The sequence below is a fragment of the Gnatocerus cornutus genome, chromosome 3, assembly GCF_029298725.1.
Source record: "Gnatocerus cornutus isolate USDA-ARS CGAHR chromosome 3, icGnaCorn1.1, whole genome shotgun sequence".
NCBI lineage: Eukaryota > Metazoa > Arthropoda > Insecta > Coleoptera > Tenebrionidae > Gnatocerus > Gnatocerus cornutus.
Window position 1 is genome coordinate 15,127,679 of NC_142235.1, and position 27,184 is coordinate 15,154,862.

General features: G+C 31.4%; 1 protein-coding gene across 2 annotated transcripts; it reads left to right on the forward strand.

Annotated features, from left to right (window-relative positions):
* The first annotated feature begins 2,039 nt into the window (after positions 1 to 2,039).
* On the forward strand, positions 2,040 to 27,122 carry LOC148177356 (uncharacterized). Of its 2 annotated transcripts, none has more exons than XM_088032277.1 (6): positions 2,040 to 2,166; positions 18,335 to 19,132; positions 22,032 to 22,257; positions 22,303 to 22,685; positions 22,733 to 23,802; positions 26,579 to 27,122. In XM_088032277.1, exons 2-6 carry the CDS (start codon positions 18,366 to 18,368, stop codon positions 27,037 to 27,039), a joined length of 2,907 nt encoding a protein of 968 aa, XP_087888403.1. In that variant the 5' UTR covers positions 2,040 to 2,166; positions 18,335 to 18,365; the 3' UTR covers positions 27,040 to 27,122. The 2 variants fall into 2 exon arrangements, with proteins under 2 accessions (XP_087888403.1, XP_087888404.1); XM_088032278.1 differs by having other exon boundaries at positions 22,736 to 23,802.
* The last annotated feature ends 62 nt before the right edge of the window (positions 27,123 to 27,184 follow it).

Sequence of the window (27,184 nt, forward strand, 5' to 3'; positions counted from 1 at the left end):
ACCGCAAGTAATGATTTGAAGGAAAAAACTAGAAACTTGATGACTAATTCGGTTTGTTCATCTTTGGCTCACCGCAAGAGTTAAACGGAGGTTTTGGTGCCTTTTTCGTAATTCATTGGTTGGTTTTTATCGATTTAATTTTTGATTGTTTACAAATATTTTTTTATTTTCATTTCTTGTTTTAAAATTCAATGAATTACTACTCTTAATAAACGCCTCTAAAGTAGTAAGTCCACAAAATTTCGTTACTTTAACGCTAAAACTGGCAAACTTAATTAAAAATTTTGGATTTTGGGATTGTCCTAGAAATAAAAAAATTCTAAATTTCGTGTTTTTTGTTCTAAAATTCTCTAATTTAATACCTTCAATATAGGCTTCTTAAGTATTAAGTTCAGTAAATTTCATTGCTGTAACATTAAAAGTGTGGGATTTAGAAAATTAAATAGAAAATTTTAAATTTGAAGTTCTACAAATGAAAAATCCTTGCTTCTTGTTGTAAAATTTGCATTTTAATGATTTTACTTTGGGCGTAATAATTCAAATTGTATTCATTTAAAGTTAAAATTTCCGGATTCACAGAGACATAAGAAAAAATTTTGGATTTTGAGTTCGTCCGACAAACATTTTTTTTTTAATTCTTATTTTTTGTTTTAAAATTATAAAATTTACTACTCTTAATAAACGCTTCTCAAATAGTTCTTCCACCAAATTTCGTTGCTTTAAAATTAAAATCATCGGACTTCCAGAATTAAATAGAAAATTGCGAATTTTGAGTCCGCCTTCGAAATAAAAAACTCCAAAAATCGTAATTTAATGTCTTCAATAAAGGCATTTAAAGTAATAAGACCATCAAATTTCATTGCTCTTACCTTAAAACTGCCGGTTTTACAAAATTTAGTAGTCAATTTTCGATTTAGAGTTCGTTTCACTAATAAAAAAATGTAAAATTTTTATTTCTAGTTAGTTGTAGTTTAATGCCCTTATGAATTACTTTAGCAGTAATACTTTCATCAAATTTTATTAATTTAAAGTCAAATCTCTCAAAATAATTTTGAGTCTTCCAAAAAAAAATCTAAAAGTTAACAGGCAATTTTGGATTTGTACCGGATTATAAAAATGACAAATTTTTTATTTCTTGTTTTAAAATTCCGAATTTAAATGCCCTTACTGACCCTTTTAAAAATAATAGTTTCATCAAATTTTATTGGTTCAAAGCTAAATTTGCCGGATTTACAAAAATAATAAAAATTTTGGATTTTGAGTTTATCTGACAGAAAAAAAATGTTGAATTCTTATTTCTTGTTTTATAGTATCTAATATAATTTTCTACTGTCAATAAATGCTTCTGAAGTAATACATTCACTCAGTTTTGTTGTTTTGAGGCTAAAACCATCGGACTTATAGAATTTAATAAAAATTACGAATTTTGCGTCCGTTTTCGAAATAAAAAATTCTAAAAATTGTATTTTTTGTTTAAAAAAATTTTGTAATTTAATATCCTCAATAAAGGTTTTTAATGTAATGAGTCCACCAAATTTTATTGCTGTAACGTTCAAACTGACGGATTTAGAAAAATTTTGGATTTGGAGTTTGTTTCACAAATAATAAATTGTAAAATTCTTATTTCTTGTTATAAAATTCTGTAGTTAAATGCGTTTATGGAACCACTTCAGGATTAATAATTTCATAAAATTTTATTAATTTAAAGCCAAAATTACCAAAGTAACAGAAAATTATGAAATTTGAGCCCGTCTTACGAATAAAAAATAAAAAAACTTTATTGTGTTATTTATTTATTATAATATTTTGAATTTTGAGTTGTCCAACGATGAAGATTTTTCAAAAATTCTCGAGAAACCGAGTCCACTTAGTAATCATACAGAACTTTGGGATCTCGTGCTTGTGACAATTCACAGCTCTTTTATTACAAATTCTGCACTTTTTACCACTTCTCATTAACGGCCGTTTAAAATCCATCACTAAGTCTACCGTTTCCCAACCACTCCAACCAAAGACCGTGACAGTAAACGACCCACACCAAGAACTAGCAGTCACGTTTCAATCTCTGTGCGTTACCGAGTGATATCAACATGCGATGAGACGCGTAACCTGTTCTAGTGCAGTGATTCTGTGATTTACCGGGAATTATGAACACACTAAACTGGGGTAAGTATCAAAAAACTTGTCGAGTGAAATCTAACAGGAAAACTCTAATTAATAAATTAATATCCTTCGTGTCGTAACGAAGATTTTTACCCATCGTTTTCACTGTTTTTGTAATGAAATGAGGGTTCCCACACTTTTAGTTTCGTTCGAGTTTGGCGATTGTTGGAGATACAATGCCGAATTAATGTGACGGCTGATTTCTCGTCTTGGGATTCGGAAAAACTAGCGATGAGTGTTGAGTGCGTTATCGGCACAGCGGAGGTAGAAAGCTACAACTAGACCGAAGCGTATTATAATAAAAAAAATTTTATTGCCGGCAATGTGAAAAATTTCGGATGTGAAATGTTGAAAGAAATAATTGTATAATTTGTCGCTGGAAGCATCTCGATCTCCAGCATTTAATTTCGAAAATTACTTAAACGTGTGAAGGACAAGGCCGCGACTTCCTTCCGAAAAATCTAACGGCTTTCGCAACGGCTCGGTGTTAAATTAACAGATGCCCACTTAACAAAGCCCCTAATTGCCTTCCATCATCTTCGCGAAGACAATCTTTCAATGTTGACTGACAGCTTTAACGGTTAGCCATACTGGCTGCAATTCTTCGTCTTATCTAAATCTCAGTTCATGTCGTACAAGAGGAACAACATCTGGAGGATATAAATCGATCCCATTAGATCTGGGAACGAGGTTGGGGGATAATCATCTCAACTCCACAAACGAATGCTCATGTGGGACGCCGTGTGATGATAATAATTTCGGATGGGCGCTCGCGCCTGAAGACAATCGCGGCGAGACTTGGAAAAACGCGCCGTGACCCCAATTTGGAGTGTGGTAATTTGGCGACGAAAGGAAGAGTTGAAGGTTTTTTAGAGGAAATAGGTTTGTTGTGACGAACGGGATTCTTTGATTATATATTTATTAGGTAACTAGAAAGCGCTGCAGGAGCGTGCGCTTGTGGACTACTTTTTTTCATAAATGGAGATTAATTCGTCGTAAACGCCTGTTATGGTTTGTTTTTACTGTTAGGAGAGCAAAAACTTGAAGTTGAAATGAAAATGTAAGAGAGCGAGGAAGAAACCCCGCATAAAGCCATATCTGTATGAAAAACTGAGAAAACGCTTTTTACGCAAAATTATCAGTTTCATCTACGTTGGGAAAATTATGGTTCGAGTTGTTAAAAGCTCAACTGTTGCGAGCTTTAGATGGTGTCGAGGCAACAATCTTTGAATGCCTATTAAAGAAACGCTTGGAGTCAGCAGAACAGCTACCAACAGATTGCAAATTCTAAAGTTCGCTTTGATAAGTTTTTTGCAAGCTACTAAAGGCTCTTCGGGCCTTTTATTTGATTCATAATTTATTCTGCAATTTATAGAAACTTTTTTCGTTTCTATCGTTGTCGCTAAAGTGCCAAAATTTTGAATGTCTGGAAATATCGGTACCCCATATGTTATGGTCTTTGCCATCGTTTTTCTCGTCGAATTCAGTCATTTTCCAGAATACAAGAATTTTATTAAAAAAAATAATTAAAACTGTGTTTAAGTTAGGTATTTCGATGAATATTTCGCTTATTTGTAGAGCAACCTTAGGATATTGGTACTCATTTTACGCAGAACTTTGCGTAGATTCCAAATCCGGGCTTAAAATTGACGTGCGGCGACAAATAACTTAGTTATGGCCAATTAAAGTTTTGAATAGTGAATTTTAAGTTACTTAATTTTTAATGCTTAATATCTTCTGAACTACCACAGATAAAAAGAAACAGTTTGCGGCATCGTTTTTCTTGCGCTATTGTTGCTTAGAATCCGCTCTTAGATATCCAAAATTTGATGATTCATTTTTGGCAAAAAAAATTGTGACTCAAAAACAATTTTAGAACTTTTGATTATTTGACATCTACTCGTAAACTATTTGACCTACCGATCTAAGATTTGTCCAGTAGATTAATCTCGAGCTGCTCTTTCGATTGATATATAACTCAAAGGTATTAAACATTGTTTTTGTCTTGAAAATGGTCATTCAAAAAGACTCTCTGAAAACTTATTTTAATCAATATCTCATTTATTTGTGAAGCAAACTGAAGTTATTGGGGCTCATTTAAAGCAGAATTTCATACAGATTCCAAAACTGTGTTAATTTTTCTCATACATCAACAAATAACTGAGTTATGACCTATTAAAAATTTTAGTTGTTGCTAAAGAGCCAAAATTTTGAAGATTTGGAAATATTGGTGCTCCGTTATCTTGGAAACTACCACAAATAGACAAAAGCCGTGTTTGCCATCATTTTTCTCGCAATTTGTTTGCTAAGAATTTGCTCTTACATTTTTTGGAATTTATTAAAGAAAAATGAAAACATTTTTATGTAAACTTATTTTAATCGATATCTCGCTTATTTTTGGATAAAACTTAAATTATTGTGTTCATTTTAAGCAGAATTTCACGCAGATTCTAAATCGACGCTCGGAATCCACATACAACAGCAAATAACTGAGTTATCGCCCATCAAAATTTTTGATAGTTAATTTTCAGTTTCGAAATTTTTAATGCTCGATATCTTTGGAACTACTATAAATATTAAGATGCGGTTTTTGACTATCGATTTTCTTGAGCCTTTGTTGCTTAGAATCCGCTCTCAAATCTGTAAAACTTGATGCACGTTTTTTTTTGAAAAAATTACCCTAAAATCACCCTCTGATAACTTAATTCGATCAATATTTTATTTATTTGTTACCACTGTTAACTTTAACCCAGAATTTTACGCAAAATCTAAAACTATGCAAATTTTTAAGGTACGTCATAAGTTCATCAGTTTTAGGTAGTCGCCAGGGGGCAAAAATTTTGGAGCTTTGGGATATTTAGTGCTCGATATCTACGGAACTGCGGCAGATAGAAATTTTACGCCATCGTTTTTTTCACATTTTTTTATTATGAAACATATCTTACAAATATAGAATTTCAAAGTTAAAATTATCATAGTTTGGACAATACTCGGTTATTTATTAAGCAAACTCAAGTTATTGGTGCTCATTTAACGCAGAATTTCACGCAAAATCCAGAACTGTGCAAATTTTTTACGTACGTAAACAGATAACCAAATTAGAAGCGACTAAAAGTGCGAAGAGTGACTTTTAAGTTTGGAATGTTTAACGCCCCATATCTCCAAAACTAAGACAGATGGAAAAATGTGGTCTTTACCATCGTTTTTTTCGCCCTTTTTTTGCTTAAAATCTGCTCCCAGACATATAAAATTCGATGGTCGATTTAAAAAAAAAAGTTACTCAAAACATAAACAATTTTTGGGTTTTTGACCACTCTCTGAATACTATTTGACCTACCGATCTGAGATTTGACCAGTTGATAGGTCTCGAGCTGTTTTTTTGACTGATGTATAACTTAAAAGTGTCAAACGTCGTTTTCGCATCAAAAAAGTTCGTTAAAAATTACCCCAAAAAGACTAACTCTAAAAACCTAATTCAGTCCATATCTCGTTTATTTGTAAAGTAAACTCAAGTTATTGGTGTTCATTTAACGCAGAATTTCAGGCAAAATCCAAATTTTTTACGCACGTCAACTAATAACCGAATTAAAAGCGTTTGAACTTTCGAATTATCGCCAGAGAGCAAAATTTCAAATTTTTTAAGACAAATTAAAAATAGCATTTTTGTAAAAATTGTAATTTTGGCAGTTTTACCGCCAGAGCAATAAAGCTTAGAGGAATTACTATTTTTCAACGGTTTTTTAAATAAGCAAAAGTACAAAATTTTAGATCAAAAGCAGCAACTTTTCCAATTTTTTTAAATTCCAAAATAATTCTCTTTCTGTAATTATAAAAGTTACTAAAGTGTACCGAAATGCAAAACTACCGGAATCTTTAAAATTTTTATTATTAGGAGACCTTCAAAATTCCCCAATTTTTTGTATCCTGTTGCATATTTTGCAATAATATGATCATATTTTCATAGATTTCGCTGCATTTGTATTTTCCACTCATTAATAGCAGTCATTAATAAAATTTCTCGCAACCTTAAACGTAATTTTAGTAGGATATGCGTCACCACACAAGTTAATAATTTATTAGTGTTGGCAGTAAAAGCTACTTGAACGATAATAAAGACGAAACATAATTGCCATTAAATCGTCATAAATCATCGTCAAAGTAAACTTCAACATTCGCACTAACTGATATTACATATTGAAATTTCTGAAATCATACAAACTCAATAAATTCGAAGGATTCTTATTTCCGTTTTTCCTTGAACAACAGAACATAATTTACCTAAAACAGATATATTAAATTTAATTAGTCTGAAGGTTTCATTCGTATCTCGTCTTTTCATGGTGTGTAATTTTTTTCTTATTTGCGTGCATCAAAGGCAATTGGTCGTATAATCGCGACTGTTGACCGAAAAATTGTCACTTGGGCGCCACCGTGACGATACAAGCTCCAAACAAATTACATCAAGAAAAAATTAACCAGATTTGCTTCTTTAAAGAAATTATAAATCTCAGAGTGTGTCTATAAAGGTCAAATACATTTAAATTTTAAAACAAACCTACACCGTTAATTACAACATAATATATCGTTGATTACTTAACAGTAATTAAACTCAGGACTAATTAATCGAAAGGCGTCTATTACATACAATAAATCGTGTTTATAGTTTTTTCCCTTTGTCGGAAAACTGGAATGTTTAAGACAGACAGAATTTATGGGGGCTTTAGGGCTTGGTTTTTCAGTCATGCCTCATCTGAAATTCAGTAGGTATGCATGTGACGCAACATGGGTGGTGCACCTTCTGCAGTTGTCTTCAGGAAGCAAAGTGCATAATCAATTATTGTCTGAACTTGAAAACGCATAATTACCTCGAAATGTAGTACATAACTGACAATAGTTATTATTAACTCGTGCAATTTAACTAACGGGAAATTGTCTCAAATTTTTAGTTCAAATGTAGTAATTGTAGCGTGTTTGTACGTATTAAACAATTTGTCAAACTGTCAAGAGATTTTCACTTTTTCAAAATGTATCCAAACCGTTGCGCTGTTATCACATTTAATTGAAAAATTTGAAACAGCTACATATCACGCGACCGGTTCTCTGTAAATTAGTTTCAAGTTCATGGTAATAAAATCTCTAGGTCGACATATGACGATTGCGGTGTTCAGCAAACTGTAAAATTCGTGTTAACGTCAGTTTCAAACATTTGTCCTCTTATCGGAATGAAAAGTAAGACTGATCGAGATAAGTGAGTTATGTTACGTTGAAGGAAAATTTATTAATTGGTAATTACGTTGGGAATTAATTGTTTAATCAAAAAATCGCGTTAAAAGTGAAGGTAAGAAAGTTTGAAAAAGTTGTTATTATCAAAACAAAATTACTGGTAATTGGCAAATATCTAAAAATATAAAAGGAAAAATATAAAGTATAAATGCGTAACTAGTCTATTTGAACCTTTCACCTCTAATCACTGTCTGATTTCTGTTTCACTTTCGTATAATCGTATCTCTGGTATTGATTGTAATCACAAATATTTATAACGGAAAAGGGAAGTTATTGGAATTTTTGGTTTTTAGGAGGAGCTCAAAATTCAAAATTTTCTATTAATTTTTATAATTCTGGAAGTTATACATTTTCAGAATATGAATTTTAAAGGTTTTACTATTTTTAAGCTGTTTCGTAACTGTATCAAGAAACAGAAACAGAATTTTTTTAAAAAATTTTGTAGTTTATGTTTTGTGACGAAGCAAAAAATCCGATTTTTTTAAATTTTCGTAATTTTGGCAGTTTTAGTGTCGCGACATTGAATCTTGAGAAGATTACTACTATGATTTGTTTCTTAAGTTTGGCAAATTGGAAAATTTCTAAACGATAAACAGGATTTTTTTTATTAGAATTAGAACGTCTTGAAAATGAAAATTTCTGAAATCCGTCCCTGTTGCTCAAAAAATTTGGAGTTTGGGACAAACAATAATGAAGTTAAAATTAATAATCTCTCTAAATTTTATTGCCGTAGCATCAAAACTACCAAAATTACACGTCCGAATGAAAAATATTGGAAATTTTTTATTCATCATAAAAATAAAAATTTACAAAATTCGTCCCTGTTGCTTAAAAAATTTGGGAATTGGGACAAACAATAATCAAGTCAAAATTAGTAATCTCTTTAAATTTCAATGCCCTAACTTCAAAAACACCGAAATTACACGTCGGAGTGAAAAATATTCTAAATTTTTGGCGTGTCTGGAAAAAGAAATTTTCTAAAATCCGTTCCTGTTGCTCAAAAAATTTGAAATAGACCATAAATAAGTTCAAAATAGTAATGTCTTAAATTTCATTGCCCTAGCAATCAAAACTGGCAAAATTACACGTGCTAGTTGAAAATGTTGTAAATTTTTGACTGATCGTAAAAATAAAAATTGCTAAAACCCGTCTCTGTTGTTCAAAAAATTTAAGATTTGAGACAGACAAGAATCTAGTCAAAATTAGTAATCTCTCCAAATTTCAATGCCCTTTAGCATTTAAACTACCAAAATTACAAAATTGTAAAAATATTGTAAATTTTTGGCTCATCTTAAAAATGAAAATTTATAAAATCCGTCCCTGTTGTTAAAAAATTTGGTATTTAAAAAAAGCAATAATCAAGTCAAAATCTAATCTCTTTAAATTTCAATGCCCTAACTTCAAAAACACCGAAATTACATGTCGGAGTGAAAAATATTGTATATTTTTGGCCCGTCTTGAAGAACAAAATTTACAAAATAAAATCTGTCCCTGTTGCCTAAAAAATTTGGTTTTGAACACAGGTGATAATTAAGTCAAAAATAGTAGTTTCTCTAAATATCATAGCTGTATCCTCAAAACTACCGAAATTACACGTCCGAATGGAAAATGTAAATTTTGGACTGGTCGTAAAAATGAAAATTTCTAAAACCCGTCTCTGTTGTTTAAAAAATTTAGGATTTGAGACAGACAAGAATCTAGTCAAAATTAGTAATCTCTCCAAATTTCAATGCCCTAGCATTAAAACTACCAAAATTACACGTCCCAGTGAAAAAATTGTAAATTTCTGGTTCATCTTGAAAATGAAAATTTAGAAAATCCTCCCTGTTGCTCAAATAAATTGGTATTTAAAACAGGCAATAATACAGTAAAAAATATTTCTCTAAATTTTTATGTCTTAGTCTCAAAACTACCAAAATTACAGATCCAAATGGAGAATATTGGAAAATTCTGACATCATGCCCTAATTTCTTTACCTAGGTCCTATAGGTATCAAATTTTGCGAAATTATCGCTTGGTATAAATGTACCAAATCACAACTTGATAGAACAAACAAATAAAATTTTGGAAATTTTCGTTTTTAAAAGGAGCCAAGAAATTCAAAAACTTTCTTATAAATGCTCTAATTTCTTTATCTATTGTCCTGCTATGACGAAATTTTGAGAAGTTTTTGTTTTGAACCGGTTTGATAACTGTATTAAATTACAACTTAATAGAACAAACAGTACAAATTTTGGAAATTTTTATTTTTAGAAGATGCCAATAAAAAAATTCAAAATTTTGGTTTAAATGCTGTTATTTTGTTATCCACAATGCTACGAACATAAAATTTTGAGAGGTTACAGTCTTGAGTCTGCTTAATAACTACATTTAATCACAAATTTCTAGAACAAAAAGAAAAATTTGATAGAACAAACAAATCAAATTTTTAAAGTTTTCGTTTTCAGAGGCCAAGAAATTTTGCTTTAAATGCTGTCATTGCGTTATTTACAATGCTAGATGAACAAAATCTTAAGAGATTACTGTCTTGAACCAGCTTAATAACTGTACGAAATTAGAATTTTCTAGTCAAATTTGAAAATTTTAATTTCTAGAAAGAATCTTACTGTTGGTGTTTATAATGCTTGAGCAAGCAAATTTTGAGCGGTTACTGTCTTAAACCTCTTTAATAACTGTACTAAATTACAACTTTATAGAACGAATAATAGAACCCTGCTGTGAATTAATTGGGACGTGCGTTTGCAAGGTTCGGATTAAAGAGACGCTACTGTAGTATTAACAGTCCAGTCGTTTAAATTAACACATTGCTATAAAATCAGGCATTAAAATGATTTATGTCTTGATATGAATATAAACCAACCAATTGTAGTAACAGCAGTTGATATTTCCTTCAACAAGTTAATCTCTTCATCAGAAAAGTCGAATGATTAATAACCTCACGATAGCATCTTAGAATTATGTAAATCCGCGCACGCGAAGGATCTAACCTTGGTCTACCATTTTGCATTCGCACTTAACACTTTCTTCACATTTCGGTGAAAAGTACTTTTACTTAATTATGCGATTTTTGGTACGATCGTTCTTTAATTACCTAATTAGGAGCGAATGAAACGGAGAAAAATCGCGTGAAAACGATTTGCTTTGGATTTTTTCGTGCCGACGGAATGCGTGCAATTGACTTAACTGTTGTTAACGCATCGGTGTATCTCTGCAATTAAAGGTAAGACTTGATTCCTAACTGTACGGGAAGAGAGCAGGAAGTCCAGTTCGGTGAATGATGCGTTTAGTAGACAAATAAGTATTCGAAGACAATGCAAAAATCTCTTCTAATTAGTTGTGAGTTACGAGACTTTCCGATTTATTTTGTAAATGCTTATTATTAACGTGGTTTGAAAAGTGAATGGCACGTAAATGTTAGAAAAGTGGAAATTATAAAAATTACGTTCTGGTGTAAGTGTTTAGAAAAGTATAATCAATGCAGTTTCGAGAAGGCTATTATTCATTGGCATTACATGAGATATTGCGTTAGATTTTACAGAAAAATGAGAAAACGTATTTCTATTTATGGAAGGTAAAACAACACTGCAATACTTTATTTTTGTTGTTTTAATTAGTCTGGACACGGCACTAACGTAAAGTGTTCCATTCTTTGTCTCAGCAACAAAAGTCCCAAAAGTTGTAAGACTTCTCTTATTTGGAATTTTGGGCTCTTACTAGAAATAAAAAAACAAATAGAAAATTTTAAATTTTAAGCTCGTTTTGAAAATTAAAAAATTAAAAAACTTCGGTTCTTATATTTTGTAATTTGATACACTTTAGGAGTAATTAAAAGTACCTAGTAAATATTTTTAAATTTTAATGTAGGGACACAAAAACTACCGGAATTAAGGAAACAAATTAAAAAAATGAATTTTTAATTCGTCGTCAAAAGTTTTTTAAATTGTCTGTTTTTTGTTTTGATATTTTACAATTTGGTACTCTTACGAAACGGTTTAAAAAATATATTAATTGCTTTTGGAACGGAGAGATTACTATTCTTGACATAATTGTTCCATCGTAATTTTCCAAATTTTTGAACAACGGGAACAGATGTCAGAAATTTCCAATACTCTCCATTTGGATCTGTAATTTTGGTAGTCTTGAGACTAGGGCAATGAAATTTGGAAAAATTACTAGTTTTGACTTCATTATTGTCTGTTTTAAATACCAGATTTTTTGAGCAACAGGAACGAATTTTGTAAATTTTCATTTTCAAGACGAAAAACAAAATTTCCAAAATTTGATTTGTATGTTTTATCACGTTTTAATTGAATACAGTTTTCAAAACGACATCCTCGCAATATTTGATACCTTTAGGACTGTAGATAAAAAAATTAGAACATGATGTCAGAAATTTTCAAAATTCTTCAAAATTTTTCATTCAAAATTTTGGTAGTTCTAAGGCTAGGGCATTGAAATTTGGAGAGATTACTAATTTTAACTTGATTATTGTTTGTCTCAAATCCTAAATTTTTTAACAACAAGGACGGATTTTAGAAATTTTTATTTTCAAAACGATCCAAAAATTTACAGTATTTTCCACTTGGTCGTGTAATTTCTGTAATTTTGATGCTAGGTCAATAAAATTTGGAGATATTGCTATAATTAATTGCTATACTTTTGACAAGTTTATAATTTGTTTTAAATTTCAAATTCTTTGAACAATAGGGACAAACTTTTATTTTTAAGATGAACAAAAATTTTCAAAATTTTTCATTCGGACGTGAAATTTTGGTAGTTTTGATGCTAGGAGAATAAAATTTAAAGATATTATTAGAATTTTTGGTCTGTTCTAAATCCCAAAATTTTTGAGCAACAGAGACCGATTTTAAAAATTTTCATTTTCAACACGTTTTAATTCTAATTCAAAAAAATTATGTTTGTTGTTTGCAATTTGGCACACTTAAGAAACAAATCAAAAGTAGTATTATTTCTAAGATTTAGTGTCGCACCACTAAAACTGCTAAAGTTACGGAAATAAACTTAAAAAAATCGGATTTTTGCTTCATCCCAAAAATATAAATTTGATCTGTTTGTTCTATCAAATTGTAATTTCGTAGTAATCAAACCTGTTTAAAACAACAATTTCTCAAAATTTTGTTGTAGAGACATAGATTATCAAATTAGAGCATTTGAAATAAAGTATAAGAATTTCGTGACTTTTTCTAAAAACTAAAATTTATAGAATTTTATTTTGTGTTCTACATAATTTTGATTTAGTCTAGTTATTAAGCAGGTCTAGTTATTAAGCAGATTATTAACAAAAATTTCCAAAATTTGTTCTGTCTGTTGTATTAAGTTGTAATTTAATACAGTTATCAAACCGGTTCAAAACGACAACTTTTCAAAATTTCATGATTGCAGGATAATAGATAAAGGAATTAGAGCATTTATAAGAATTTTTTTGAATTTCTTGGTTTCTTCTAAAAACAATTTTTTTTTTAAATTTGATTTGTTTGTTTTATCAAGTTGTGATTTGGTACATTAATCAAACGGTTCAAAACGACAATTTCGCAAAAATGCAGAACCGTAGATAAAGAAATTAGGGCATGATTTCAGAAATTTTCAATATTCTCTATTTGAATCTGTAATTTTAGTATTTTTGAGACTAGGGCAATAAAATTTGGAAAAACTACTAGTTTTGAGTTTATTATTGTCTGTCTTAAATACCAAATTTTTTGAGCAATAGAAACGAATTTTGTAAATTTTCATTTTTAAGACGAAAACCAAAATTTGATCTGCTTGTTCTAGTAAGTTGTAATTTAATACAGTAATCAAACCAGTTTAAAACGACAACTTCAAAATTTTATCATTGCAGAACAATAGATAAAGAAATTAGAGCATTTATAAGAAAGTTTTGGAATTTTTTGGTTCCTTCTAAAACCGAAAATTTTCAAAATTTAACTTGTTCGTTTTATTTAGTTGTAATTTAGTACAGTTTTCAAATCAGTTTAAATCGACAACTTTTTCAAATTTTGATATTTCTTTGCTTCTTCAAAAAACAAAAATTTCCAAGATCTAATGTTTTTTCAATCAAGTTGTAATTTGGTATAATTCTATTAAACCGATTTAAAACTCCAACTTTTCAAAATTTGTTTACTGCAGAACGATAGATGACGAAATCAGAGCACTAAAAATAATAGAATTTGTTTGCCCTTACCGAGAAGCTACAAGACAGTAAAACCTTTTAAAGTTTGATTCCTCGAGCATTACAGATAACAAGACTACAAAGAAAATTTTTGTGTTTCAAACAATAAAAATTAATAACAATACGTCCTTTCATTCCTCCATGACCCAAAAGTTTCAACAGTTAGAATGTCTTCTCCCAACCCTCGCAAACCCTCTTCTAGTACCGTTAACACAATTAGAAAGCGCGACTCAACCAGAAACAAAACGAAGATGATTGAGCGAATAAGACATAACGGTGTGCGATCTCTTTGTAATATTATTTAATTATGTAAAAATGGCGCGTATATACTGGAGGTGCCATCGAACACATGTCGCGAATTATTTTCCAGTCCGCAAGTTGTACCGCAACACCGTGAAATTGCTAGATTTGCCGGAGGGTCTTTGTGTTTTACACCACAACTGTTTGGTTGGAATAGGATTGTGCAGCTGTGGCGTGAAAAGTTGAAGAAAAATTTGTGGTTGACAAACAGCCGCGACGATGACGTCCTGGTCACGGCACCAAATTCAAGTTATTCTGGACGTCCTGCTTGCGTATTACGCGCTTTAACCCACAGATTTATACACGGAAACGCAAATTTGGCTTACTCAAACCGGCATAGCAGGAATTTTAATTCGTTTACTTGAAGAGTAATGTGCAGAAACTCGAAACTATAATAGTGACCTAGTGAAAACAGGAACTGTTTTAATCAATTGGGACTATCTGGACACAGTGTAAAGTGACAGAATTACTAGAAAATTCACTACGTTTTCCGCAGGAAGTGTGTTATTAAGCCAACGTAAGGCCTCAGGGGACTGCAACCACAATCAGTGAAAGTATTTGTAACAGATGATTTAATGCCACCCAGCCGAAGGTGACAAACAGAGGACAAAGTGGTTGTTACGCTACGATAAATAAAGCGAAATAAGGAATTAAAACGGTAAAAAATAGCGGAAGAAAAGATCTCATTGAGTTGTTGGCGAAACAGAATTTTTACCAAATATTTTACACTTATTTGATTACCAAGATCCTGGAGAGTGCAAAAATGATAAATAAAACATTCAGACTGGTCAAGTTTGAAAAGATCGAAAGTATTTCTATAAATTCTATGCTAAAATTTACAGAATCTGATGGAGAAATTAGAGATAACAAATTAATAATAAATTTACAATTTACAAATTTCAAGCTCAAGCTTATCAAGTATTCCAATTAATTTTAATCAATATTAAAGCAAAAAACTTTGATGCATCGGCAATATGTCACTGTAAAAAAATAATGAAAATTTTACGTTCCCTAAAAAGTCAAAATTTTTAAAAACTGCAATTTTTAGTCAATAATTTTGAGCTCACATTATAAACAGTTTAATCCTATTAAGTGTGCCAAAGTTTAAAGAAAAAGAGTCAGAAACATGAAAAATATGGCACTGAAAGAAATTAATAAAAATTTTGAAATTTGTAAGATTTTTTTTAAATCTGCAGTTTTTGGTTTATAATTTAGAAGTTTTGTTTACTTTATAAACAGCTTAATCTTATCTAATACACCAAATTTAAAAAAAAATACCCGAAATAACCAGAGCTATGCGACTCAGAAGAACATAATCGAAAATTTGCTTTTTTTTGAAATTCTAAATTTCTAAAATGTACAATTTTGGGTCAATAACTTTGAATTTTTGTTTACTTTATAAGCAACTAATGTTTATTAAATGTGCCAAATTTTAAAGAAAAAGATTTAGAGACACGAAAAATATGACACTAAAAGGAGTTAATGAGAATTTTGCGTTCTGCAAAAAGTCAAATTTTCTAAATTCTGATGTTTTTGGTCTATAATTTGGAAATTTTTCTTGCTCTTTAAACACTTTAATTTTATTTGATGTACTTACCAAATTTGAAAGAAAAATATTTTGAATCATGGCTCACAGAAGAATACAATATACATTTTTCATTTTTTTAATCAGCGAATTTAGGTCTATTATTTCGAATCTTTTATTAAAGCAGTTCAAGCTTATTAGGTGTGTTAAATTTAAAAAAAAAATTAGAAACATGAAAAAAATTGGCACTGAAATAAATTAATAGAAATTTTGCTTTCTGTATAAAAGTCAAATTTTTGGTCTATAATTTTCGAACTTTGTATTTTTTATAACCAGTTTAACCTTCTTAAGTGTACTAAATTTGAAAGAAAAATACTCGCAATCACCGAAGTTATGGCACACATAGGAATACAATAAAAAAAATTCATTTTTTAGAAATTCAAAAAGTTTATAATCTGTGGTTTTGGGTCTACATTCTTTATTTTTTGCTCACTTTATAAGCAGCTTTAGCTTATTAAGTGTGCCAAGTTCGCTGAAAAGAAAAAAACCTGAAATTACTGGATATATGGCACAACAATTTTTTTTTAAATTCAAAATTTTTATAATCTGTGGTTTTAGGTTTGTAATTTTTAATTTTGGCTCTCTTTATAAGCAGCTCTAACTTATGAAGTACGCAAAATTTTAACGAAAAAGACCCAGAAACACAAAAAATATGGCACTGAGAAGAATTAATGCGAATTTTGCGTTCTGTAAAAAGTATTTTTATAATCTATAGTTTTCGGTTCATATTTTAAAAATTGTGTTTATTTTATAAACAGTTTAATGCAACATAGTGTAGCAAATTAAAAAAATATCCGAAATTACCGGAATTATGAGACTAAGAAGAATACAACAGAAATATTTCGTTTGTAAAGTTCAAAAATTTTATGTATGGTTTTCGGTTTATAATTCTAAATTTTTGTTTACTTTATACAGCAATTTGAGTATATTTAGTGTGCCAAATTTAAAAAAAAAAGATTCGAAAACATAAAAAATATGGCACTGATGTAAATTAATGAGAATTTGTGTTGTGTCAAAAGTCTGATTTTCTATAATCTGCAGTTTTTAGTCTATAATTTGGAAATTTTGCTCAGCTTATAAACAGCTCAATAATAATTAGTGTGCAAAATTAAAAAAAAAAACTCAAAATAACCGAAGAATGACTCGGAAAAATACAATAGAAATTTTTTGTTTTTTAAAATTTAAAATCTTTATAATTTGCGACTTTGAATCTACAACTTTAAATTTTTGTTCACTTTATTAGCGGCTCGAGCTTATTAAATCTATCAAATTAAAAAAAATACATCGAAAATATGACACTAAAAACAATAAAAATTTTGCATTCCGTAAAAAGTAAAATTTTCTAAAACCTGCAATTTTTGATATACAATTCAAAAATTTTACTCATTGAATAAACAATTTAAACTTATTTAGTGTACGTAATTCCAAATAAAAATTGTCAGAATAACTGAAGTTATGGCACTGAATATTTTGACTACTATACATGCTTATAATTCATTTTTTTAATGTTTAGTTTTGTGCCTATAATTTTCAAAAGTTAGCTCACTTTATAGGCAGTTTAAGCTTATTATCTGTGCCAAATTTCCAATTTATAGTAACGGAACCACTAGGATCCAAAAATTTCAAATCGTCAAAAAAAATGCGAGAATTTAATCTGAAGAAATCAAATTCTGTATATCACTGCATGTTTTTTAAATCTTATTTTATACATATATTATGCAATAAGGCGTGCTATTAAGTAACAAAAGGATCTTTTTCTTTAAGTGTCTTTAATATAACCCAATAAAAAAAATATTTGATTGCATAAATAAAAATTAATCAAACTAAAAGAACTGAAAAATAATAAAACTTTATTGCTTTCCTATAAAAATGTTTAGTTTTTTTAAAGCCGGTAAAAATACCACTGCTCATAAAAACCAAATTTTTAAGTTCTTTAGAAGCCAGATGTTCTACCCAAAGTCAAGATAACGTTTCATGCGTCATTTTAATATCAACTTTAAAAATTCTGCCCTACTTCTAAAGCGTCCGTGACTAACGTTTTATAATCAAAACCACCTGTTCCCCAATTAGTCTTTAATTACCTCACTGCTCTAAATCACATTCCATATTTTTCAAAATAACAGACACCTTTTACTTTTAAATAAACAGCACTCAACCCTGGTACGAATTTTTGAAAGCTAGTCCAGTCGACCTTAGTTTACAAAAATCAAACCTCGACAGTGTTTCTCTCACAGAAATTCTTATCTGAAATTGTTGCATTTCGGGCGTTGGAGACACCTTTCACGTCATTTACATAAAATTTTTGTGATTGTGAATTATTTTCTTGTTTAGTACGGAAATATGTGAACCACTGGCAATTTCATAGGAAAGTAGTTGCAACTATGTCGACTGGAATGGAGAAAATACAGAAAATCTCAATCAACAACACGATAAAGAGATAAATCACAACATTGCGACCTGAAGTTAGCTCCTGCAATTCGGATAATTAGCCAAAAACAGATGTGCATGCCACAAATTTCCAATCTAAAGATGTGGTACAGTTAAGTCATTATTTCGTTGCGTAACTGTTCCGAAGCTATCGTTACTGTTATTTCGTACTCGTCGTAAACATTGACATGTGTTGATAGAAGTAAAAAACTGAAAACAAGCGATGACGTCGCACGTCACGTGACCAAATGGAACTTAATTATTAGGGTCACTTTGTCTTCGAAGAAATCGCAATAAAAAGAAGAAAGTCGATCAGTTAATTTCTCTCTATTAATTTGTGCAATGAACGCTTTTTGGGACACCTGTATAGTTGTTTTTTTTTGCTTCAGATTGCTGGTGCAGTTGACCCCACTCGTCACGATGATTATCATGGACAGCGTCGTTATCCCGCGCCCTCCGGCGCTGCCCCCCATGCCCTTGGTCACCCCCATGAACCTCCCTTTGGTGTCCAAGCCCAGAAATCCCAGCGTCCGCAGCCATAGTACTTCTTCGCAAGGTTTCCGGTTGCTGGAGGACCAAGGTGACACCGGAAGCGTGTATTCTATCTACAAGCAAAAAATAGATGCAATGTTTGAGTCCGACTCCAGTTCTAACACTAAAAACAGCGTCCAAGCGCGCATTGAGAAGATGTTTACGGATGTGGCTAAAGACACAGGAGTTCCTCTTTCAGACGGGAGTGTTCATTCCTTCTCCGTGGATTATCTAGGATCTGTGGGTTTAGCAGAAAAAGTGACGAGTTTAGCAGGATTGCAGAAGCCGCTGAAAGAGCTCTATTTTGCGTACAAGAAAACCACGAAAGCTAAAAAAGCTCTGACGGGGAGGCTGGAGATTTCGAGTTTGGGGTTGAAAGTGCAATATCAGGGGGAGAAAGGGGACTTAGAACAGTTGAATTCGTTTCCAACGATTGCTGTGTGGTCGGCAGTGAAATTTGTGATACAGGGTGGGCAGAAAGGAACAACATACGCATTCTTACCTTTGATTACTGATCCCGATAATATTGATAAAAGAGTTTTGTTTAGAGAATTTAGTGAGGCGGAGAAGAAGTATATTACGATGGAAGCGCATTCGCCGCTGTTTGCGGTCGTGATGAGGAAAATTGGAGTGCAAAAACAGTTGGAATGTCATGGGTAAGTCGAATTTTTTACGGGAAAAATTTAGAGATTACAAACTCAAAAGTCATTTTACAATCATTGTAAGTAATTTTTAAAGAATATTAATTGTGTGTCTTATTATTAATCTTACTCAACTGCAATTGACATTTACTAATAAGATAGAAATTAAGTCCCTCTGAAGTGGCATTCAAAATAAATATAATCATTTATTGTTAAGTTTGCATGAATCCTGATTTATTTCCGTATACAATTTAGTCAAAAAGTTCGACCAGAATTTTGGAGATTTTTCTACGGCCGAAACCTAAAAAAATCAAAAATTTGTTTACCCTGGTCAATTAATTCGCAACCTAGGTTATTTAATAAGATCTTTGCAGTACCTACCAGAAATAACAATTTCTGTATTTTTTTTTATTGTTCAATAATTTTGTCATAGTAAAGTCAAAAATAATATATTTTTTTTAAATCTATTACTGTAGCATTAAAACTAAAAAATTGTTTTTAACACTTGTGGTTTTGGGTCTATAATTTTGTTCTTTTGCACGGTTTATAAGCATCTCGAGCTTATGAAATGTGTACTAAATTTTAAAGAAAAAGACCCTGAAACACGAAAAGTATGGCAATAAAAAGATTTAATAGATATTTTACGTTCTGTAAAAAGCCAACTTTTCCAAAAGTTTCAATTTTTGATCTTAAATTCTGAATTTTTACTCACGATATAAACAATTTATTCTTATGTAGTGTATAAAATTTCAAACATAATTACCCAAAATCACCGGAGTTATACCACTCAGAAGAACATAACTAAAAATATTTTTTTATTTAAATTCAAAAATTCTAAAATGTACAATTTTCGGTAAATAAGTTTGAATTTTTGTTTACTTTGTAAGCAGCTCGAGTTTATTAAGTGCGCTAAAAGAAAAGAAGCCGGAATCAAGAAAAATATGGCACTGAGAAAAATTAATGGAAATTCTACGTGCTGAAAAGAGTCATTTTTTTTAGAATCTGCAGTTTTTGGTCTATTATTTGAAAATTTTGCTTACTTTATAAACTGTTTAATCTTATTCGTTGTACCAAATTTCAAAGAAAAATGGCAAAACGTTTTGAATCACCGTAGTTATGGCACACAGAAGTATACAATCGAAATGAAAATTTTTATATTTTAAATTTCAAATTTTTTAATTTGAGGTTTTTTGACCATACGTTTGAGTTTATTTAAAGCAGCTCTAGGTTATGAAGCGTGTCAAATGTTCAAGAAAAATTGCCGAAAACACAAAGAATATGACACTCAGGAAAAATTGATCACCGGAGTTCTGACACACAGAATAAAATAAAATTTTCATTTTCAAGTTTTTCTAGCCGGCGGTTTTGAATCCATAATTTGGAAGTTTTGGTCACTCTATAAGCAGCTTGAGTTTATTAAATGTGCTACAAATAAAAAAAATGTATTTGGAATCACGTGAATTATGGCACAAAATTTTTTTTTTTCAATTCAAAAATTTTTAATTCGCGGTTTTAGGTTTATAACTTTGAATTTTTGTTTACATTATAAGCGGCTGGAACTTATTAAATCTGCCAAATTTAAAATAAATAACACCAGAAATATTATATGGCACTGAGATTTTCAATTTTTGGTCCAAAATTCTGAACACTTGCTCACTTTATAAAGTTTAATCATCAAATAAAAAATTCGAAAATTTTATAATTTGTGGTTTTAGATCTATAAATTAAAACTAGAGGTTTTCAATAAAAATTTTGGAAATTTTGTCATTCTAAAAATAAAAATTTTTAACTTCATGAATTCGCAACATACCTCAGTTAATAAGAAAATCAATGAATCTATGCTTTTCAAATTTTATTCGTTTAGAATGCCAGCATTAGAGATTTCCATCGTAAATTTTGAAAACTTGTTGGTTAAAAAATGGAAATTTTTGCTTTCTCTTTAGAATTTTTTTGTTCTGTATTTTGTTATATCGTTTACTCCCTAAACAAGTCAAAAAACCAAAAAACAAGTAAAATAAAAAAATTAAAATGAAAATATAAACTCTTCTCAAAATTCAGAGATTTTACGATTGTGAAATTGTCACTTTTTGAAGATCATTTTCTTAAATTCTAAGTTTCTGAGATTTCTGACATTCTCAGATTTGTCAGGTATATAAATTTTCCGCTCCAGACCGTTCAAGCTTGTCGTATTTAAATGAAAATTTAGAAATATGTATTTATAAAAAACGATTTTGGTTTTTCTAAAACGTATTTTTCTTGGAATGCTTTATATTTTCTTTCTGAGATATTCTCAAGTACTCGCATTTTTTAGATTTTCTAAGAATGTATAAGAAGTTCGAGAATGTCGCTCTAAAATTTTTTAAGCTTCATATAATGTTTATCGAATTTTCGATAGTATTTTTAGATTTTTTGGGATTTACTAGTTTTTTAATATCCCCTAAGATTTCAAAAAACTCTCCAAGATTCTTCAAATTTTTTTTTAAATTATTTCAAAATTTTTTCAAAATTGTTCTTCAAACACACAAATTCCCAAGTTTTTGGGTTTTTACCATCCAAATCGTTTAAGTTTTTACGGTTTTTATTAAGTAAAACGGACCTTAAAAGCATGAGAAATTCTTCCTCCTCATTGAAAATGTGCATATAAATGGTGAAAATGCATGAAAATAAAAAAAAAACGACAATCCTACCTAACAATAAGCATTTTTCCGCGCTTTAATTTATTGCCGTGCTACTGACATGCTACAAGCAGATGTTCTACTGGTAAACGATTGACTTGGGAACAAAGGAATGTTCAATAATAAGTGTAATCTTACAAGTTTAAATATTTTTATTTTATTTTACAACATTTTCCAACATGTGCGTGTCCATTGTACTAGTAGAACAAGCGTTTTATTTCTTTTCTCTTTCCTTCCAGATTTGTGTGTCAAACCTCCGAAGACGCAATTGTGATAGCCGCCACTCTATACAAATCTCTAATGTCCCACATGAAATCAAAAGAGAAGAAACCGAAAAGTCGAAACGGCATCACATGCATGTCCGTCGCGTCGAGCACCTTCAACGATAAAAATCCAACACCTGTCAGACCACCAAGGAAGAAACGCAGTACTGCTAGTTCCATCAGCGAAACGGAAAATTTAGATGTAAGTCGAAGCCGCAGCTTTTTACATTCTAATTCGAAGTTTTAGCCCTCTGAATCTCAACCTCTTCTTCAAAAAAGTCCCAAAAAGAGCACGAAGAGCCGTCGCGCTCCGCGCACTCCTGATGATTTCGATGCCATTCTTCCTTACGAAGAACCTGTGAAACTCCCGGAAACCAAACCGGAAGCGAAACCAAAAACGTTTTCTGATAAAATTAACACTTATATGAGTCGGGAGCAGAAGCAGATCACGGCGGAAATCAAGCAGATGATGAGTGAAGGGATGAACAAAGGACTACGACACGTAGAGGACGAAAACAGTTTAAGGAAGAAGGAAAACTCCGGAGACATTCTAACCAAAGTGACAATTCCAAGGTCCGGGAGCTTTTTAAACGCCGGAGGTCTAACTCGCTATAAATCTAAAGTTTCAAGGTACTTGTAGAGTTGTTAAACCATCCTCTTGAACTTTTCTGTTTTAGAAGCAATGGCCAAGCAACTGGCGGTTCTCCTCTTGGCTTCAACGAACTCTTCAACGAGTTCCGTCTCCAAGAAGGCCTCCACTCCATGGATGAGATTCTCGGCGTCATCATAGACCCCGAAGGCATGTCTTTCAACGACCTCAAACCAATTTACAAAGAGTTTCTTCTGAAGTTATCGGTCACTTTAACAAAGGACGAGCTGTACCAACGCTCCAAACTCATTATGAGGCGGCACAAGAAGAAGCTGCTTCGGAGGAATAGTTTCCAAATGAAGAACTCTCACCATATTTTAGTCGGTAGCAAGTTCAAACGACTCAAACACATCTTCCAGAAGAAACTAAAAGTGAACAAAACGAAGATTGAAACCGGAGAAACGAAAATCCCAGAAAGCAGCATTTCGACGTCTTCGTACGACACGAGACATTTTCTACCTAAAGAAGAACCGGCGAAGAGAAAAAAATCAGAAGTTAAGAAAGACAGGTTGAGCACCTCCGAAGAAAGCGACTTCTTCAGTTTAAGAAGGAAGGAGAAGAACGTCCACCAACAGAATCGAAACTCTTCGAGTGGTTACGTTTCTTGTTCGGAGTGTTCGTACGACAGCGACACCTGCACGTGTGTTTCCGCAGACAAGTGTTATTGTTCTTTGGGGCACAAAACTGTCGTGAAAAAAGGACACTGCGACTGTCATTTAGACAGTAACGTTACTTTCTGCGGATGCGACACTGATAGTTGTACGGAAAGTAACAAGTGTTACTGTCAGAATGTTTCTAAGAGCTCCAATCTCCAGGAGTTGAGCCGAAGAGGTTTGCTCGCGGACCAGAAGCACAAGAAGTTGTGTCGGAAACTGTCAAACAGTCGCAGTACTAAGAGTTTGGAGTACATGCAGGGACCACTGGAGGCGTACTATGAGAAACTCAACTCCAAAGCAAGAAGACGGAAGAATGCGGGGAAAACTGACTATGAGATTTTGGGGCGGAGCGCCCCTTATGCTTCCGTTTTGACCGAAGGCCTTCAGAAGCAGTCGTCTTTGAGGTCGTTCGGATCGTCCAAGCACTCAGGAAAAAGCAATCGTAAGTGGTAAAAGGGTAAAACTACTAATTAATAGTCGGCACCTCCTCAATACTCGGCACCCTTCATACTTTTATTATTATTTCCGAAAATAAGAGTTGGGTGTATTGTAAAAGCTTGCCGAACATTCTAAACGGTAATCCTACTTTTGGTACTTGAAGACACCAATAAAAAGTATGATGACAGCTAAAAAAAAATATTTTACTCGATGGTTATCATCCGTTTTCAAAAGTGAGCTGTCTTTAATTGTTTGCTTAAAAATTGATTGCTATTTTCTTTTTTTGTTGACCTGCAATGCGTTTTTAATTAAATTTATAGATATTTATTTAAAGAATAATAGTGTTAGTATTTGGTGTGCCCAGTATTAGATAAAATCTAACTCATTTTTCTATAGTCGGCATTGGAGTGCCCACTATTTTTCGATTCGTTTTGAAGTTTTTAGCGTCTTTGAGTTAAATTTTTTATTTACTAAATCACTTGCAAAATCTATTTTGTTTTCCCATCTGTTCTTCCACATTTCTGCACACTACATAACTACACCATTTCCAAGTGTATTTCAGAAAGAATTAAGTTGATTTAAGAAAATATCAATTGTACAAGGTGTTTATAAATGTTTCTAGCATCAAGGGTGGCTCTGGAATTTCTGTCGTACACTATTTTGCCGCTTTGTTTTCATAGTGAATATAACTATCATGAAAATTATTTATAATCTTATTTACGTCAATAACGTTTCAGATACAAATTTATGTCCAAGTTTTTGATTTTCAGGTTTTAAACCACAACTAGAACAGTTTATTTCTCAAAACTTACATTGCTTCATGTTTGAGATTAACTGTAAATGTCAGTTGAAAAATCAAAACCCACATTTGTAATGAGCGGCAAATTTCTTTGACATTTCATAGTCACCCTTGATGCTAGAATCATTTATAAACACCTTGTAGTTCAGATTAGTCAAGTGAATATCAGAAAATGTCAATTGTAATTCAGATTAGTAAAATTGTATATCAGAAATTATCATTTGTAATTCAGATTTGATCAAATGAATTTAAGAACGTCATGCAAACTTGAAATTTTTCAATTTCGGTAGTGCGTCAGTACCTTTAGCAATAAAGTTACAAGACAATTGTGCCGTCTGCAGGATTTCAACGACTTTTTTTTCAAAATCTGTCAAATGAACAAATTTTAAATTGATTTACTCACAATCAGCATAAAATCTTAAATAATCTTAAAAAATACAGATTTTTCTATAGTGAGATTTCATTGCAATATTTCGTCGTGGACCGGCATATTTTGCATGAGGGTTTTAAATTTATTATATCAAATCGGAATTACAAGTGAAATACAATTTACTAATCTAAATTACAATTGACATTCTCTGATATTAACGTGACTAATCTGAACTACAATTGACGCTTTCTGAAAATAAACTGACTAATTTGAATTACAATAATACACTTGGAAATGGTGTAGTAATGCATGTCTACTTATGATAAAATTCCCACATAAAAATTAACATTTAACATTTATTTAACACTGCATCTAATTTGAAATGGTTAAGTGTACTTCTCAAAAAAAGAATAATAAAAAAATAAGTAACATATTGTCATTTGCATTTCTCCTCAGTAATGTGTTTATATTTCATACCAAAATAAGGTTAATACCACAGAATATAAAAAAATCTATTTGGAAAAGAAAACGAAAAAGAAAATTGTCTAAGAGTCGAAAAAGATAAAGGAAATTGAGAGAGAAAAGAAGCAGAAAGCAAATGTGCTATTTTGAGCCAAAAAGAAAAAACTAGGACAAAAATCTTTGACAATATACTTATTTGTGTACCAAGCCAAAAAGTGTTTTTTTTTGGCCGAGCCTTTTTTTAATTAAATTAAAGAAAGAAGGCGAGGGTAAAATGGCACTTTTTGGTCATGCTACACACAAGATTTTTTAGGCGATCATTAAATTTACAAGTTAATTAATTTTTATTTTTGATTTATTAATTTAATCATTTATAACAACTGAATAATTGTAAATATTTATAAATCCTTCAGAAAAGTTCATATTTTCTTTATTTACATTTGCAGTTTCGGCATGTGTAGCTTCACAATTTGCATGAATTAGGTTTGATGTGCTTTTTCATGTTGTTGCAGCAGCACTGCTAGACAAGTTCATTTTCAATAATTCAACACGTCTTTGTTGCACTTTACAACAGTTTGTCGATTTGATTTTACCCAAATAATTATAAAATTGGGGGTAATGTAGGTATCTTGATGTAATATGCAAAACTATGGATAGATGGCGCCACCATAGATCGGCCAAAAATGTTTGCGGCCAGAAAAGACTTACTTTTAGGCCGCTTTTGAGGCTTAAAAATTCCATTTTCAGTTTAAGTCGCCTAAAAAATAATTTTTGTTAGAATAATAAGTATTATTATACCAATTTACAAGTTTGAAATTTTGGTAATTCCCTAGTGTGTTTTGAAATGCGACCCACTATTAGTCGAGAGCAGTGCCGTCTATTGTCAAAAAGGTGCCCATAAGTAGCTTAATGCTTTAATGCTCTTGTGAATTTTAATAATTTACGAGTTTTTAACATTATCTAGAGCTTTACAACTATTTTTACAACAAATAAAAGTTTTTCTGAGGAAAATGACAACAATCATACAGACGTAGAACAAAAATTCAATTTTATACAGCGTTTTGAAGTAGAGAAATCTGCTAATGGTGCCGATTTTGGTAGTTTTCCCTAATTGTACTATTTTATGATGAAGAAAGAAATTTCTTTCAGGTCTTTCAAGTGGTCGCACTTTACAATCAACGGCTATTTCCGGCGCCAGCACCGAAGCTCTCTCTGTGAAAAAGTCAGCAGAGATCGCCGCGCTCTTCACCGACATCAAACTCAGTCAAACCACTGATATTGCTCATCTGACCCCTCGAAACTGCGACATGGAGACCATTATATCCTCCCGAAATGCGTACAACAGACTGAAAACGCAAAACGCGACAAATCGCGCGGATATTAAAGCCATCGGATACCACAGTCAGAAGATGGTTCAGAATGGACTTTACGCGAAGAACAATCCGAAGAGTAACATGTACAGTGCTAGGAATGGACTTTATACGATTCAGAGTCAGTCTGATGAATCTAGAAGATCAAGTTTCAGCGAGGAGAAACGGGATTATTTCGATGTTGAGAAGAAGAAGAATGTTAGTAATAATTTGGAGAATTCGTTGGGGTATTTGCCGTGATAGAAATGTTTAGGTAACAAAATTTGCCATTTTATGATTTTGGGGGATGCAGGGAGGGGGAGAAAGGGAGCAAACTGTAATTTTAAGTGCAATAACTGTGTGCAATATTGTTATTTATGTGCAATAATTTATATTTTAAGAAAAT